The sequence below is a fragment of the Semicossyphus pulcher genome, unplaced genomic scaffold (genome assembly GCF_022749685.1).
Source record: "Semicossyphus pulcher isolate SPU_LCO1_2020_fin unplaced genomic scaffold, fSemPul1.0.p SCAF_7, whole genome shotgun sequence".
NCBI classification, from domain to species: Eukaryota; Metazoa; Chordata; class Actinopteri; order Labriformes; family Labridae; genus Semicossyphus; species Semicossyphus pulcher.
This window is the reverse complement of record NW_027211748.1, coordinates 28,962,129-28,977,922: the sequence shown is the minus strand read 5'-3', so window position 1 is coordinate 28,977,922 and position 15,794 is coordinate 28,962,129. Positions and strand designations below refer to the sequence as shown.

The following is a 15,794-nucleotide window of genomic DNA, read 5'->3' as shown; positions in this document are numbered from 1 at the left end:
GCGGACGATGGGGGACCTGCGAGCCCTCCTGCGTCTGCGAGCGGGGCGAGGGGTCTGTCTGCTTCTGCGAGGCATTGTCAGTAAGTGACATCATAGACAAAATGGGTCCTATTTATAAACTCCTAGGCAACGTTCTATGATGTCACTGATGATGTCACTAGTCAGCAAGTTAGCCCAGACATCCCTTAATCCATTACGTGGCTTTGTAAGCTTTGGTTATGATAACTATAGGGTCTATTAGAGCAGTGGTTTTCAAAGTGGGGGCCGCTGCCCCCTGGGGGGCCGCCAGGGGGCACTAGGGGGGCCTCAGAAAATTGGAGGGAAGATAAGAAAAAAAAAAAAGAAATGTTTTATTTTTTCTATTTTTATTACCATTTGTTCTGAACCGTACAACACGTAAACTGCCGTAATCTCGGATTCTCAAATTCAGCTGCAAATTCGGCATGACGACGGCATGACGACGTCATAATCTGTGTAGACCTGGCAGTTGTTATCACTTTAATCTTACAGCTGCTCAACTCCAATTGCTACGAGTATTATTATCAGTCTTCCCCAGATGCAGATGTCTGTTCAGCATGAGCCTGGTTCTGCTCGAGGTTTCTGCCTGTTCATGGCTCAAGTGTCTTGAGATAACTTGGGTTATGATTCGGCACTATATAAATAAAGGGTTAGGGTTGAAATTGATTGACTGAAATAGACCACTGTATGAAGAGAGGTATGGAACATTGTGGGTTAGTAATTTGGTCATAAAACCAGAACTGCTGCTAGCATGGCTAAAGTATTTTTATCATGTGGGCTTTGAGGAGAGCCAATCAGGACCGAGTCCAGCTGTAATCAAATTACTCAAATCGGTCCAATCAGGAATGTTTCCATAAGCTTAAAAAACACACTTGACATTAGTTCAGTTAATCTCATTTGACTTTCATGTTAACATATTTGCTAAATGTCAGTAAGAACACGACAATGTGACGTGAAGGCAACAATGTAAGAACAAAACGTGAGTGATCGTAAGCAGCCTTCAGAAACACCCACTGGTCAAACCATCATTCTAGTTAAAAGAATCACCTCCTCCCACGACTTCCACAGTGCTAATGCCTCTCAGCCATCCGCCCTGTATCTCTCCCCAAGCCGTCCTGATCAATTAGCCTCCTTCTCGCCGTCGGCCTGTCTGAACGGCCCCTCCCCCTCTCTGTTTTTCCTGTCGACTCTGTCAAACAGTGGCGTGCTGGACGGGCAGAGTGCCCTAAACCCTGAAACCATCGCGCCGCAAACACTCTCCCAGCCTGCAAAAGGAAGTGGAGAGCCTGCCAAAGATAAAGTGGAGGACCACAAACAAATGGAGTAACTGAGCTCATTAAAGGGGCGGTGTGGTGGGTCAGCATCCTGCTCAGGCCCGATCAGCTTTCGATGACATCATCTGCACAAAGCTCTGAGTCATTGATAAATCTGACGTACCTGGAAAAGAACTACAGAGAAGAGGAACTCAAATCCCCTCTTAAGCAAAACCACAGTGTATAAATGCTGTTTACAAAGGTCTGAGGTAAAGGTGGAGTACTCAGTGTGAAGGGGAGAAGAGTTGACTTATGCCGGTGAGCAATATCCGGGAATTTCTTGTGCTTTTACATCAGGTGAGTTTGGAAAAAAGTAGAATTATAGAAAGAAAATGGTCGGAGAGATGAGCTAAAGAGAAAAATCACAACATAAAACAAATACAAAAGCCTCTATATCTCTTTTAATTAGTTATTTGATGCTATAAAAAGGGGGCGTGACCTCATGATTGACAGCTCTGTTGACAAATGGGGCTCCTGCAGCGTTCTGTTCCCGAGTAGCAGAGTAGAGGAGAAACGGCGAGAGGAGACGTAACTAACACGAACACTACAGTCATTGAACTTTCCATCAGCATGAATATCTGCTTCAGACCGACACAAGAAGCTGTTCTGCTGCAGACTGAGCCCACCTGAGGGCTCCAACACGCCAAGGACACCTGAGGGCTCCAACACGGCAAGGACACCTGAGGGCTCCAACACGCCAAGGACACCTGAGGGCTCCAACACGGCAAGGACACCTGAGGGCTCCAACACGCCAAGGACACCTGAGGGCTCCAACACGCCAAGGACACAAGGTAAAGGTGTGGTGTGTGTCGGGGAGAGGAAGGGGCGGGACGTTAATACTGCGGCTCCACCAGCCGATCTCTGCTGAAAAACACACGCCCGCTCCGGGGGGTTTAGGCTTCGCTTATAACAACGTACAACAAGAGTAGATAGAAACACGTCGTCCATCTTTATATGCAGCTATTGCTACATTACAGCAGCATGCTAAACATGCAGCCTATAAGCACAAATGTTGATGCTAATGCTAGCTCAACAAAAACCTGATGCGTTTTGGTTAACTTGTTATCTTGAGTGTCTTAATCGAGATTTTACAGTCAAAAATAACGTTCACAGAACATCATGTGAATAAGACACATCTGTTTAATGAGCTCACATATATCTCTATTTTTAACTGTAATATTTGTAACTTATTAACCAACATACAGCTTATACAGATAACTGATTTGTGCGACAAGTTTAACTTGGATAACTTGGAGCCAGAGGTGACGAGATTTGCACAAAGACACGCATTGATACGCTCTTTCCTGGTTGGCAGGTCGCTGTGGTAGCAACTTGTCAATCACGCTTAAAGCATACTCTGCTTTATCGTCATTCTTACTCTAAACAGAGCATAATTTACTCAATGAACATCATGCTCTATTGAAGAAAATGCAAACTACTGGAGGATTAAGGTTCTTCCACTTTGGATCTACTTTGGGCTGAAAAAGTACAGCCAGTGTATATCAACATGGGCTGTCTTTTGGTGTCAAGGTGAGGCGAAACCATATTACTGTTGTTTTTACTACTACAAGAGCTTATTGCCATCATCTTTCAGCGTCTTTTATATGTCAGTCTGGAAAGCAGTATAATATAATATATAATATAACCTAGATGAAGACCTGAAACCCTGTAAGCACTTGTGAAACCAACATGCTGGTTTCATGTGTGTAAAGAGCAGCAACAGGGATTCAGCCTGAAATCAGCTCTCACTGGTGGCTGCTTTTTATTTAAAAGGTAAGAAGCGATGAAACACGACCCAGGAAGTCCATTTGGACTAACAAATTAATGCACTTTAAAGCCTATAAGATACGACAAAATACTGCAGGATTTTATGTCACACTCAGACAGTGTTCTTGCAGGTATTTGATTGGTCAACGCTGTACGTTCTTGGATGACATTGTGTTGCTTTGCAGCAAAGGGGCAACTTTTAGCTGGAGCTCTTTGAATTGGAGCCCCTGCAGTGTTTTCGGCCCCGTTCAGTTGAGTGAGAGGGCTGTGTTATTTCCTTACAGGCTAGCAGGACAGCTTGAGTAGCGCTAATCTTTTAGTTATTAATTCGGAACCGGTCTAAATTGAATCCTGCAATTTTTTAATCAATCAAACTGTATTTGTATAGCACCAAATCATAACCAGAGTTATCTCGAGACACTTTACAAAAGAGCAGGTCTACACCGACTCTTTGTTTTTAGTAAGTGGAAGAAACTCAACAAAGAGCTCAATAGAGTAACAGTTGTTAACGCACATAAAGACTGCCACATATCCAATAAATTAAAAACACATTTATTGGTTGGATGCGTTACGAGAACATGAAATCATGAAGGTGTAATCCTGTGTGTGAAACTGATGTAAGATTGTAAAAACCTTTATATTGATCTTCTGTAGCTTTCACTTCATTTTATAGATGTGATTCATTCTCTTTATTCACACTCGGTGGTTGTTTTTTGCAGCGACCATGGAGGCTTCACCTGGAGTCATCCCAAAAGTAAATGACAAGCTGACTTACAGTGGACCTGCAGGGATGCAGCATTACAAATATGTCAAAAAGTTTGGTTTCCTACTTGGACAAAATGTAATGCAACACCTCTTCATATTTGACTTCAAAAAGAGTCTGTAAAAATGACTCCACGTGACGTTTTTCTGCTGCAGTAATCAAACCTCAAATCGTCATGGCTGCAGGGTTTTATATTTTCCTACCACTGCACAAGGAAGCAGCTGCAGCTGTGTTTGATGTGAGCACAGATCTGACGTTTCACAATCCTCCAGTCCGAGTTTAGAACATGACTTGGGCTCTGAAGTGCTTCTGCTTGGTGGCGTTGTGGCTCATGCCCATCTTCAGCATCCACTTGGACTTCATCATCTGTACGTACTGCATGTCTCTCTGTTTCTGATGGAAGGAGCCGAGGCCTGAGAGAGGGGCAGAGAGGAGGGAGGGGCAACATGCGTGTGCATACAGTGCGTTATAATTTGATTTAGGAGCAGTTTTATGGGAAGAATGAATAATGAACACAAGGAGGAGCACTTTGTAGACTACTCACTACATACAGGATGGAAAATACATCTTTATATTAACAATATAGGAACAGTGCAGTTTAGGATTAGGGCCACATGTGGAAAATGTGTTTGAGCTTAAAGAAGAATTGTAGAATTAATCTGAGATTAAACTCTTATTGTGAGAACAAAGTCTGAATTTGAAGATTAAAGACTTTATTTGTTAACTCAGTATTTTTAATTTCCTTCTTCATAAAATAAAGTCAGACTGACTTTAACGTCAGACTTTGAACTCTATATTGTGACTCTTAACCGGGTTTATTTGCTTAAAAAAAGGAGAATGAATATTCAGATGTTTATAGTTTATCTTTCTTGCAAGAGTTGTAGATCGATAGATTGATACATAGATAGATATATAGATGAACTTTACTGTTTGCCAAATGAAATGAAAGCAGTTGAAGCAGGGTTAGGGACAGCCCGACGGGCTGCACCATACTTCTGAATTAAAAGTCAGAATTCTGAGAAGAAAACACAGCTGTTTTCTCGTCACGTTTTCAACAGCTGCTACAACTACGACAACCACCGACACATTCAGCGTAAAGATGCCTGTCAACGTGGTCACTAGTCAGACCAAAACTGTTGTTTACTCTTCCTCTCTAAACTGCCGCTGAGAGGTAGGCGCTCATCACATGACATGCCAGCTCCCCCGAAAGTGAAGCCCAAGCCTCTCCATCGCCCCCTGGAGGAGGGGCTGTAGGTTTAGGGAGCGCTTGATTTGATATACAGCTGGGTTTTTTTACGGGCGGAGAGTTTTAAACGTCAACAACACCGTCAGGGATGTTTATTTAATCGTGGGAAGACAAAATTATAATCGGGATTAATATTAGATTAATTGTGCAGCCCTATAAGTAAGTATATTTTTCAAAAGTGTGTGAAACTTTGTTTAAAGCGTCACCTCACAGCAACAAGGCTTGGAGTTCAGAGTGTCACAGTGTGGAGTTTGCACGCGCAACATATTTTTCAGTGTTTTTCTTCTTTCGCCTCCAAAACACGTGAGTTAGGTCTCATCAATCCTCCTGCCATCCGACTAAACGCTTTAAACACCGACAACAAATATCCCAGATGTTAATCACATTTTTATAAGATTAACCTTTTAATTGTACCTGTAAGAGGAGAATTAAGGGTTTCTCTGTGACCAGTTGAGTGTAGTCTCCTGTATCTTCTGTAGGTGTCGCTGTGCTACTGCATCTTGGGTATTAAGGGTAGGAAGTTGACTGTCTAAGTTTTTTGACCGCTGCAGCCCGAAGGTTATTGTGCAAATGTGTGTTTTGTTGCTGTAGATTGGAAATTGACTATTTAAACCTCGACTTATGGAGAGCGCAGTAAAAGAACTGTTTTAACAGCATTTCAGTCTGGCTGCTGATCATCATTAAACTTTTAAATACAAACTACGGCGAAGCACGTCAGCCAGGTCACTCCTGGGTTAGCCAGCTCAGTAGCTCAGGACAAGGCTGAACTCCTTAACAGGACCCGTTTCATCGGCCATTTCCCAGGAAAATCTTGAGCTAATATCAGGCACAGTAGATATCGTGCATTCCAATAAGCTATTTGATTTGAAAGTACTGTCTTGGCTTGGTAATTTAATTTTTGCTCTTGCTGGTGATACAAAATGCATGTAGGGTTCTGTAAACTGTAAAAAAAAAACTAACATAAATACAATAAAAATAAAAGGAAATAAAAACACTTACATTTGGTTAAATGAGCCCACAAGGGCGTTAATAATGTTTTGTGTTCCTGGGTGAATCTTACCTCCGTCTCCGCCCCAGCCCAGAGCTTTGTAGTGCCGGAGGACTCGGCCAACAGCGTTCTTATTGTGGCTCAGTACGACGGCTCTCTGAGCCCCGAAGCGCTGTTTGTAGTACCTCATGAGGGAGCGATGGCCGATCTTAGCGCCTGCAGACACACAGCAAGTTACAATATGAACACATTAAGCATTTATAAAGTCGCTATATTCATAAAGCGAATGTGATCAGAAATCTTCCCTGTGATTGACAATGTCTTCATCCTGTAAGCTGAGTAATTTTATAGCCCAAACACAAGTAGCCTTAAAAGGACACAGTAGCCTTATACATTCTGTACTTAATTATGATCCACTACCGACCTTTGCTGATTATAAAACGTATTTAAAGTCACCTGAAGGGAGAGTCAGCTCCAGTGTTTCGTCATCGTACTCCAAAGTCTTGTCGTCAGGCAGCTCTTCCTCGCCTGTTTCTGCGTCCTCTCCCTCCTTCCTGTCCGGGTAACTGCTCCTGTTGCAAAAAATAAATAAATAAATAAATGAGGTGTTGTATCATTTCATAAAGATACTGTTAAACCTTCAGAAAGAATTATTTTCGTCCATTTAAACAGGTCTCTAAACACATCAGAGATTACTGAAACAAACCTGAAGTCGTAGAAGTCTGCAAACTCCAGGGCAGCGTCGCCCTCTGTGAACAGTTTACAGTGGCTTTTGTCGGTCATGTGACTCTGCACTGCTTCTGCTGAGTAGAACGAACGCCCCTTCTCGTTACACCATAAACACACGTTCCCAGCTCCGACTTTCTCTCCTGGGACACAACACAAGAATCATGTAAGACATCTTTGATGGTGGGGATATTCAGATCAATTCCTTTACGCCACTCACGATCAGTGACATTTCATTTTAAGTGTCTCCTGATACCGAGTCGATACTTCTATTCTCTGGTGAATGAAGCTGCAAAGTTCAGGCTTCAAGTTCACACTCGTTCTGATGCTGTGGGCATAAAAGCTTTGTGAGTAAAAACGCCTGTTTGACAGCTGAACTAAAAACGAGGGAGTGCTCGGTTCAACGGCCGCACAATTAGTCGAACAATAATCCTGATCATTGACGGTAACATTGATGTTTTAAATGTTTTAAGTAGAGATGCACCGATACCACTTTTTTTCAGACCAGGTACTGGGGTACTTGCTGATACCGAGTACTGATGTGAGTACTTAATAATATCATTACAGTTCTCATAATGACTAAAAACAGTTTCATTTCCATCAGATGCTCCTCTCTTTCTGACTGGAACAAAGTAAATGGACATAATGATGCAAATGCAACTGTTGCTGACATTGTAACACTCAACTTTGCTTCTCTGCCTGCCTGCTTAACTAACGGGAGGCTAACCTCAGGCCGTAAAGTGGTATTCGGGTGCGGTACTCGTCATAGTTGTACGAGTACAAGTACGAGTACTTAAGCTCAGATACCGCCTGATAGCCGATACTGGAATCGGTATCGGTGCATCCCTAGTTTTAATAAAATTAAGTGGCTTTTTTTAAAGCTGCATAAGAACACAAACTTTAAAACCATCTGCATTGGAATGAATAAAGGAGTACATCTTCCGCTCACTTGTTTCTGCATTACTGTATTGGTCTGAATATAAGACTTCCTTGAAACAGTGTGGTCGTCTTATATTCGGGGTGTAGACTTTTAAAGGGCGATATACGTTCACAACAGCAGACGAGGCTGTTATCTGTAAAGCGAGTGTCCCCCTCATGGCCGAGGCCAGCCGTCACTCACAGCTACAGAGCCAGGAGGATGAAAGATGGAGAGACACGGTGATCGTCCGGAACAAAGCGGCTTAAAAGTCGGCGAAGTTAACCAACAACTGAGGCGGAGTTATGATGCTGATTTAAGATAATGGTTATCAATTTAGCCGAGTCATTACAACTGTCAAGCTGCCAAGAAATATGCGTCACAGAGGGTGATGTCCAAAGACAGTGAGCCAAAAAAGGCCGTGTTACAAAAAACAGTCAGAGAAAATCTAAGCATGGATCTCAAAGCGGCTGCTTCCAAGAGACTGACAGGAGAGTGTTTCTTATTACTTCACTACTGCTTAACCTTTCTCATGTTTGATATTCAGCATTCGTCCACATATGTGACAATTCAAAGGATTGAGCAACAACAGATTAAAGTCATGACCCTTCAGCTTTCCTCACATCAACACCGTCAACTCACCGAGGTAGCGGATGAGGCCCTTGAGGTCGACGAGGAACTCCACATCGGGGATGAAGAAGCCGTGGGCTTTGGTCATGTGTGCGACATTCTTCATGAGAGACTTGGAGTGATGGGAGCAGAACAGGCAGTCGGTGACGGGGATGGAGCCCGGCAGAGCAGCGGGGTGGAGGTCAGAAGAAGCCGCAGAGTCTCCCTCCTCTTGGTCCATCGTCTCCTCTTCTTCGTCATCCTCCTCCATGTCGTCATCATCAACATCCTCCTCCTCCTCCTCCTCCTCGTCAACGTCCTCCCAACCCTCTGGAAGATTTTTATAAAAACATGGTGTCACGTCTTAAACTCATATTAAACTTCCTCCAGTCTTGTGTTTTTATCTTAAGGACAATGGGAGCTTTTAAAGAGGCAAAGCTCAGGACAGAGAAAAGACAAGCTGGTTTCACTCTGCAAAACGATATGTTACACGCTACAGAACAAGACTTACAGAATTCAGATTCATTTCATGCTGTCAGATATCGTCTTTCGCTGGTATCTGCCCTGAGTCACAAAATTATGAAGTTATAAAAAGTAATGATTTTAAAAAGAAACAAAATTAGCCTTTTTGAAGTTTGTGTCTTTAAAGTTGCAGTCTCAAATATTTCATATGCTGTTGTTTGATGTTTGTGTGCTCTTGAGCGCCACTCACTGGCGATAACCAGAATTACAGGAGCGCACTTCCCAATTTAACCAAACGTCCACGGTTGGCTCCGGTTGTAACTCTTGATTTTCCTGGCTGACGGTCGCTTTCCTTTTCAGACTGTTTGCTTCATCTGAGCGTCGAGTTTGTTTCTTCTTCTTTGGATTTTCACTTCTTGTTGAAGTTGTATCTGTAGTCATCCATCTGTTCTTTGTTTGTTCAGCCATAGTAGATTACTGTTTACTCGCAACACTTGCAGAGAGCGGAAAAGCAGCCGCTTAGCTCCGCCTACCCTCTCTTTGCACTGCTGGCTGATGGAAAACGTGTGAGTGATAGATGGTGACTTAATAGACATTTATTTAAATGAAAAGGTTTGAGATTGTATAAACGTGAACAGTTTTGTCAGATGAATCTTTTTCATATATTTTATAGGATTTCTCTGGACAACAAATTCTATAAAAAGACCAAAACCGACCACGAATTTATTCCACGATCAAGTGTCGTTTGGATGTCAAATAGGGCTGCTAGAAAATGAGAAAGTTATAGAAATTAATGATTCCAAACCGTCATTTTAAAAAGAAAAATATAACTTTCTGAAGTTTGAATCTTTAAATGAGAGTTAATTTTCTTTGCAACAAATCCCATAAAAAGACCAAAACAGACCATGAATTCATCCTAAAAACAAATATTGTGTGTGTATATCAAATAGAAATGTGGTTCTCAACTGGTGGGTTGGGACCCAATAGTGGGTCGCAGAGATTCTTTTCAGTGGGTCGCGGCTGTGGCAAAAAGTATTTTATTTTGAAGGACGTGGGTTTCCTTTGACATGCGTGCAGTGGTAGTGTAGTTATTCACACTGATCCACCACTGATTGGGTAATCACAGCTACAGTTACATTCTTGAAACATGATGAGGTCTGCAGTAGTTGCATTTATGTTGCACTCTGAGTTTATTCTGTTGTTAATTCTGCTAATTCAATGATTTGTAGAGACAATATTTTCCTCTTCTGCACTGCTGGTCATTTGGCTTGACTGTTTACACTACTGTATTTAACTGCACCATTTTTCATTTAAGAAATTTGGGTCAGTAGTCATTAAGGAGGTGGTGGTGGGTCCTTGGGGTTGGACCACTTGAGAACTAGGGCTGTCCACGAATATTCTAAATTCGAATAAATAATCGAATTGTAATAAAAAACGGATATTCGGATATTAAAATTAATATTCGTTGTGACAAAAAAATCTGCACTACCGCGGCTGTTTGCCACCTCGCAAGTCCTCACGCGCACTCTTGGTTACGGAGCATCCTTGAATGCATCACAACGTCACTATGATACATTAATAATTAACTTTAGTCTCGCTGAAACGAGCTAAAACAACAACCGTGCGGCGTGCGGTAATGATGTTGTAGAATTTAAATCCCGGCCCGGCCAGACAGAGAGATTCTCACCCCCAGCATAACAGACAGGTGTAATTATGTTGATTTTTTTTTTAAAAGCTATGTTTGAATAAATATACCTGTCACAGCACAGCTCGCGTGGAACGCTGAATGTCCGTTTTACCGTAACCTAATTACTTAATCTGTTTATAAGGAGTAGGATCTTTTAAAAAGGCACGTGTCTGTTTAAATCAATATATCTTTGCAAGTAAGTTTGTCTCCCGTTGTGTTGGTATGTCCTCTTGTGGACATATTGTGCAAAAATAGATATTCGAATAGTTCGAACATTTGTGGGGTTTTTTTTGAAGGAATAATCGAACGTCATTTTTGGCCAATTTTGACAGCACTAATGAGAACCACTGCCCTAAAAGTTGATGATTTGAGTTGATGATTAGCTGTGTCACTGTGGTCCCTGCACTGCTCTGTGTGCAGGTTGTCCGGTTATAAACTTCACAAACTGTGTCCCAAAACGACCACAAACCACAAAATTAACTGAGATGGATCATGGAAGCAGACAGACATGGAGAGCAGCTGGACTCTTGTGTGTGACGGGTGACGACTGTCAGTGAATTGGGTTAATTAATTGGGTTAATTTGGCTTATTAACAGAGCATCCAAAATTACTGGCTCACCCCTACCATCCCTTGAAACACTCCACCGCAAACGGACACTGCGCAGAGGCCGCAAAATCATCTCTGAGCCCACTCACCCTGCACACTATGTCTTCCAGTTACTGCCCTCTGGGAGGCGCTACAGGACAATTGCCTCCAAAACAACCCGCTTCAAAAACAGTTTAATTCCCATTGCAATAAACATTCTAAACTCTGAACGCTGAGGATAAAGCATGGCCCTTATGCATGAAATGTGTATGTATATCTATGTTATATGTTTAATGTTGGAACCTGTACCAAGCTGTACTGGAAACAAATTCCACCAGCCTGGCTGTGTGGTCATTAAAGAATCAATCAATCAATCAATTAAACCACTTTTTACCCATAAAGTGGTAAAACCTCCTCTACTGCTCTCCGCTGTGATTGACTCTTTTTACTGACAGCGCTGTCACATGCCCACATTTATTATGTTTTGCCCGTTCACCTATAAAAACGTACAGAGTTTAAACATGCACTTACACAACTGCAAACCTCCCTATGCTGGCAGCTTAACTCTCATTTGGGGACAGACAGGAATATACCTTCATGCTTCATTTGGTTGTTTTTAAATAGTTCATGTAACAAAAACACCAACAACAGTGTTTCCAGAATCTTAATTTTGAAGTAAACACAAGATACTTGTTCCCCTATGATAAGGATAAGCCCTCAGTGAAGAAACCCCTCCCCTTGTGCCCTCATCTCAATACTTATTAATGACCCTTAGTCACGTGGTAGGGGGTCACCTCAACCCAAGCAGCATTGCCAACTTCAACGAACCCAGGCTCTATCCAGCGAGCTCCAGGTACTGACAAAGCCGATACCACAATAATGTTTTTGAATTAAACACAAAAGAGAAAAATATAGAGAGAAGGATGGAGAGAAGAGTTTGTAAAGGTGTGTTAGAAAGAAGACGGGGAAGGCAGAGCCAGGGTGAGGTGCCCTGTACCTGTACAGCTGTTTTCAATAATTTTGTACTAACCAATCAGGAATTTGTACCAATTAAGTACCGTTACTCAATACCGACTAGTTGAACCTTTAAACTGAACCGTAAAATTTTGTTGGACTGAAAATCTGACATCACAGATGTTCTTCCTCTGAGCCATAAATCTCCACTGTTGTCCAAAAATGGTCCAAAAATGATCCAAAACACACAAATTAGGCACTGTTGCACTGGGTGTGGTTTATTTTCTCACACACACACACACACACACACACACACACACACACACACACACACACACACACACACACACACACACACACACACACACACACACACACACACACACACACACGCTCACTGGAGCACCTGACGCAGATAAATCCGCTTCTAAAAATAGTCACAAACAAATGCACTTTTTCTACCTGTTTGAAGGATGTTTCATAAAAGCCACAGTGAGCCGCTGTTTCAAGAACTCACGGAGCCCTAGTTGAAAATATTCTTACATCATAGATTTAAGACTTCCATCGGAACAAATGGGCTTGAGTTTAAGTGCTGAGAGATGAGCGGAGACATTGAGATCTCTTACATGTCAAGAAATCTCTAAATAATGAGAGAAACTGTAAGTAAAATAGTGTTAAAAGAAACAGGCAGACTGTGTTTTAATTGTAAGAGAAATATACCAGATGGTGTCTACGAGTATGTATTGTGTTAATGGCGTAGATTTGGGACATTTGTAAATATAAAAAGGTCACTATAACAAAAAGTGTATTCAGTGATGTCGATGATTGTTTTGTTTGTCCTCCTTACCTTCCCCAGCTGTGGCTCCCTCCTCTTTCTCTCTCCTCTTCGCTTGCTCCTCCAGCCACATCAATCTTGGAGGTTTCTCCTGCATCTCCGTCCTCGGCCTCGTCACTCCTTGTGATATTTGCACCTTCCCTTGCTTGGCCGGACTCGCCCTCTGTTGCTCTTTCAGGGCCTGCTGCAGGGCCTCGTTCCTGGCATCATGGTCCACCTTGTCGTCGCCGAGTCCTTTCTCCAGGTTCTTCTCGTTCAACTTCTCCACTTTCCTCTGGGCGGCGAGCAGGGCCTGCTTCTCGGCCTGCTGGTGTTTGTGGGACTGCAGGTGGTTCTGGTAAGCGTTGGTGCTGGAAAACTTCTTGTTGCAGACGGCGCAGCCCTCAGTGGCGGCAGCGTCGCTCAGCTGCTGGTCTGCGGCCGTCCTCTGTGCCAAGACACGCTCCTGAAAGTTTTCAGCAGTGACTGGCGGCATGTCAGCGACTTTACGCTTCAGGTTGTAGCGATGCCAGTCAGTTTTGTAGTGAGCTCGCTGCACGTCGCCATCTGCAAAAGCCACTCGGCAGCTAATGCAGGTGTAAGAGGCCATTGCACCCTGAAGAGAAGAGGAGAAAGTCATATTAACATTATTATACAGCTCAGGATCAGAGATTTGTGTCACAGGCCAATCTGACATCGACACCAACTCTAATAAGATGCTTAATTCAGAAAAGGAACCCATTCGGATCTCACCCAAAAAATATATGCCATTCTTAAAAGAAAGAATAATAAAAGGGTTACAGTATTTGTTATATGCGATCTAGCAAGGTCTCAATGCAGTATACATATTCCACTTGATAATTTTCAACATGACCTGATATTTAAATATATTACAGATGAAGATTTTTGCACTCTCATTTCTTGCACCAAATAAGAAAGCATTCATCAATACATATATAATAGTATCTGATACTTTTAAGTTTTATTTATACAAATCCTTATATGAAACTATTGCATTCTGGGAATAAAAAGGATGATAATTATCATATTAAATGTGTTAAATGTCAAAATATTGCTATATTTGACTGATTTATAAGAGGCAGAATAGGTTCTAAATTAACTCATTGTGAGTTACGTAACATTCATTTAATGGAAGTTAACATTTAACTTGTGTAAGACCCAGTCTGGTTAGTTTGTGAGCCTCGCCTAAACAGCCACACATTACATAACTTAGCTGTGGGGATTATAAATTAAGTGATACAAATGAAGAAGGTTAACGTTACAGACAGTGATATAATAAAAGTACAATTGAGTTAACACTGAGCTCCTAAACTGTGGCGCTGCGCCAGTCCGAGACAAACTATGCTAACAACCAGCTATCAAAATAACACACATTTCGGCATAAACATCTAAACATAGCTGACACTTATAGTAGTCAGACAGAGATAATAACAGACGACACAAATCCAATTTATTAACTACAGTTTACTTACTTATTCAGTGAGCTGTCTTCTCCAAGAATGTGTTTTTGCGATCTCTTATTTGAGGTATAGTGCTGTGAGAAACCACCTGACCACACGAGGTTAACTTCCTGGTTTCTTCTTCGTGTTGACTTTTGGCGGTAGGCAACCAGCGTTTAACCGCAGTGTCGCCACCTTCTGCTTTGGAGTATGTTTACCAGAAAATGTACACTTTCTTATGTAAAGGACAGGTTTTCTTTCTTTTTATTTTGTCACCTACCTGTTAAGTCAAGATGGCATCATTACAGCATTACAACAAACAATAACACTTAAAATGTTAATGCTATAAATGGGCATTGGAGACTGTTACTAGGTAAACTTGAAAAATGTAAAACCTATTCTTTACATTCAAGATGCAATTCTCTGGGAATTATTATATTACCCAACCCAACCCACTTTGGTAAAATCAAATATAAACTTTAGATTAAAAACAAATATTTTAACGAAAAAACAGTTGTGTTATATGAAATGTCTCCAGGCTTTATTAAATGTTTATATATATATATGTATATATATATATATATTTCTCTTCAGTTGTTTCATACTGGCCAGCAGAGAGGGCTGTTGTATAATGTCTGTGCCCATACAAGCCTTTACAGCTTCATAGCATCTATGGAACAATGCTAAAAAAAATATATTTTTTAATATTAATGAACATGCTTTAAATGTAAAAAAACAAAACAAACCCCCCCCAAAAAATGTCCACAAAATCAAAACAAATCAATGGTGATGCTGGATGTAAAGACAGGTGGTGCCCAAGTGACTTACTGGCAACATACACAACAAAACCAACACTCCACATACAAAGCCACAATGGTAAATTCATAATTATATGTAAAAAAAAAAAATTCAAAACAAGCTAGTCAAAGTCATATAAAAGGAAAAATAAAAGGGACCCACGACGCAACCCTGTGTTACTTACAGTTGATAAATGACCTCAAACCTCAACTCAGAGATTCTGCTGGATGCCATGATACACTGAGTAATATGTTTCTGGTCTTGCCTAAAGCCATAATCTTTAGCTCATCAGTACAGTTTTAGATCAGCTCTAATGGGATGGTAGGGAAAAAAGTTACAAATATTTAGCGTTCTAGTTATTTATAAGATCAGCCATCTGTTGTAGTTGCCATATTTTTACTTATATGCTATCTGGTAAATTATGACACCACTTCTAATGATTTTCAGATTTTTTACAAACCAAAAGCTAAATCAAAGGAGAAAACAATCAGCATATTAGCAGACAACGAAAAGAATAAAGTGCAGTCCTATACAAAATAGTTTATAGAACATCTGATGTGGTGCACAAGTAAGCGCAGGATCCAGGAAGCCATTCACATAATTTATTGTAGATCAGGGTGAACAGTTGGATGGTGGTTGGTAGAAGATTTTTTATATCATCTATATTATATTGTAGAGATGTTAGTC

The 15,794-nt window shown here is 41.4% G+C and overlaps 1 protein-coding gene across 1 annotated transcript; it reads right to left on the bottom strand.

Annotated features, from left to right (window-relative positions):
* Nucleotides 1-3,634: 3,634 nt before the first annotated feature.
* On the bottom strand, nt 3,635-14,426 carry znf622 (zinc finger protein 622). The gene is made up of 7 exons (XM_069684597.1): nt 14,343-14,426; nt 12,883-13,465; nt 8,380-8,676; nt 6,802-6,964; nt 6,552-6,667; nt 6,168-6,311; nt 3,635-4,274 (listed from the first exon to the last, which is right to left on the bottom strand). Exons 2-7 carry the CDS (start codon nt 13,457-13,459, stop codon nt 4,141-4,143), a joined length of 1,431 nt encoding a protein of 476 aa, XP_069540698.1. The 5' UTR covers nt 13,460-13,465; nt 14,343-14,426; the 3' UTR covers nt 3,635-4,140.
* Between the last annotated feature and the right edge of the window lie 1,368 nt (nt 14,427-15,794).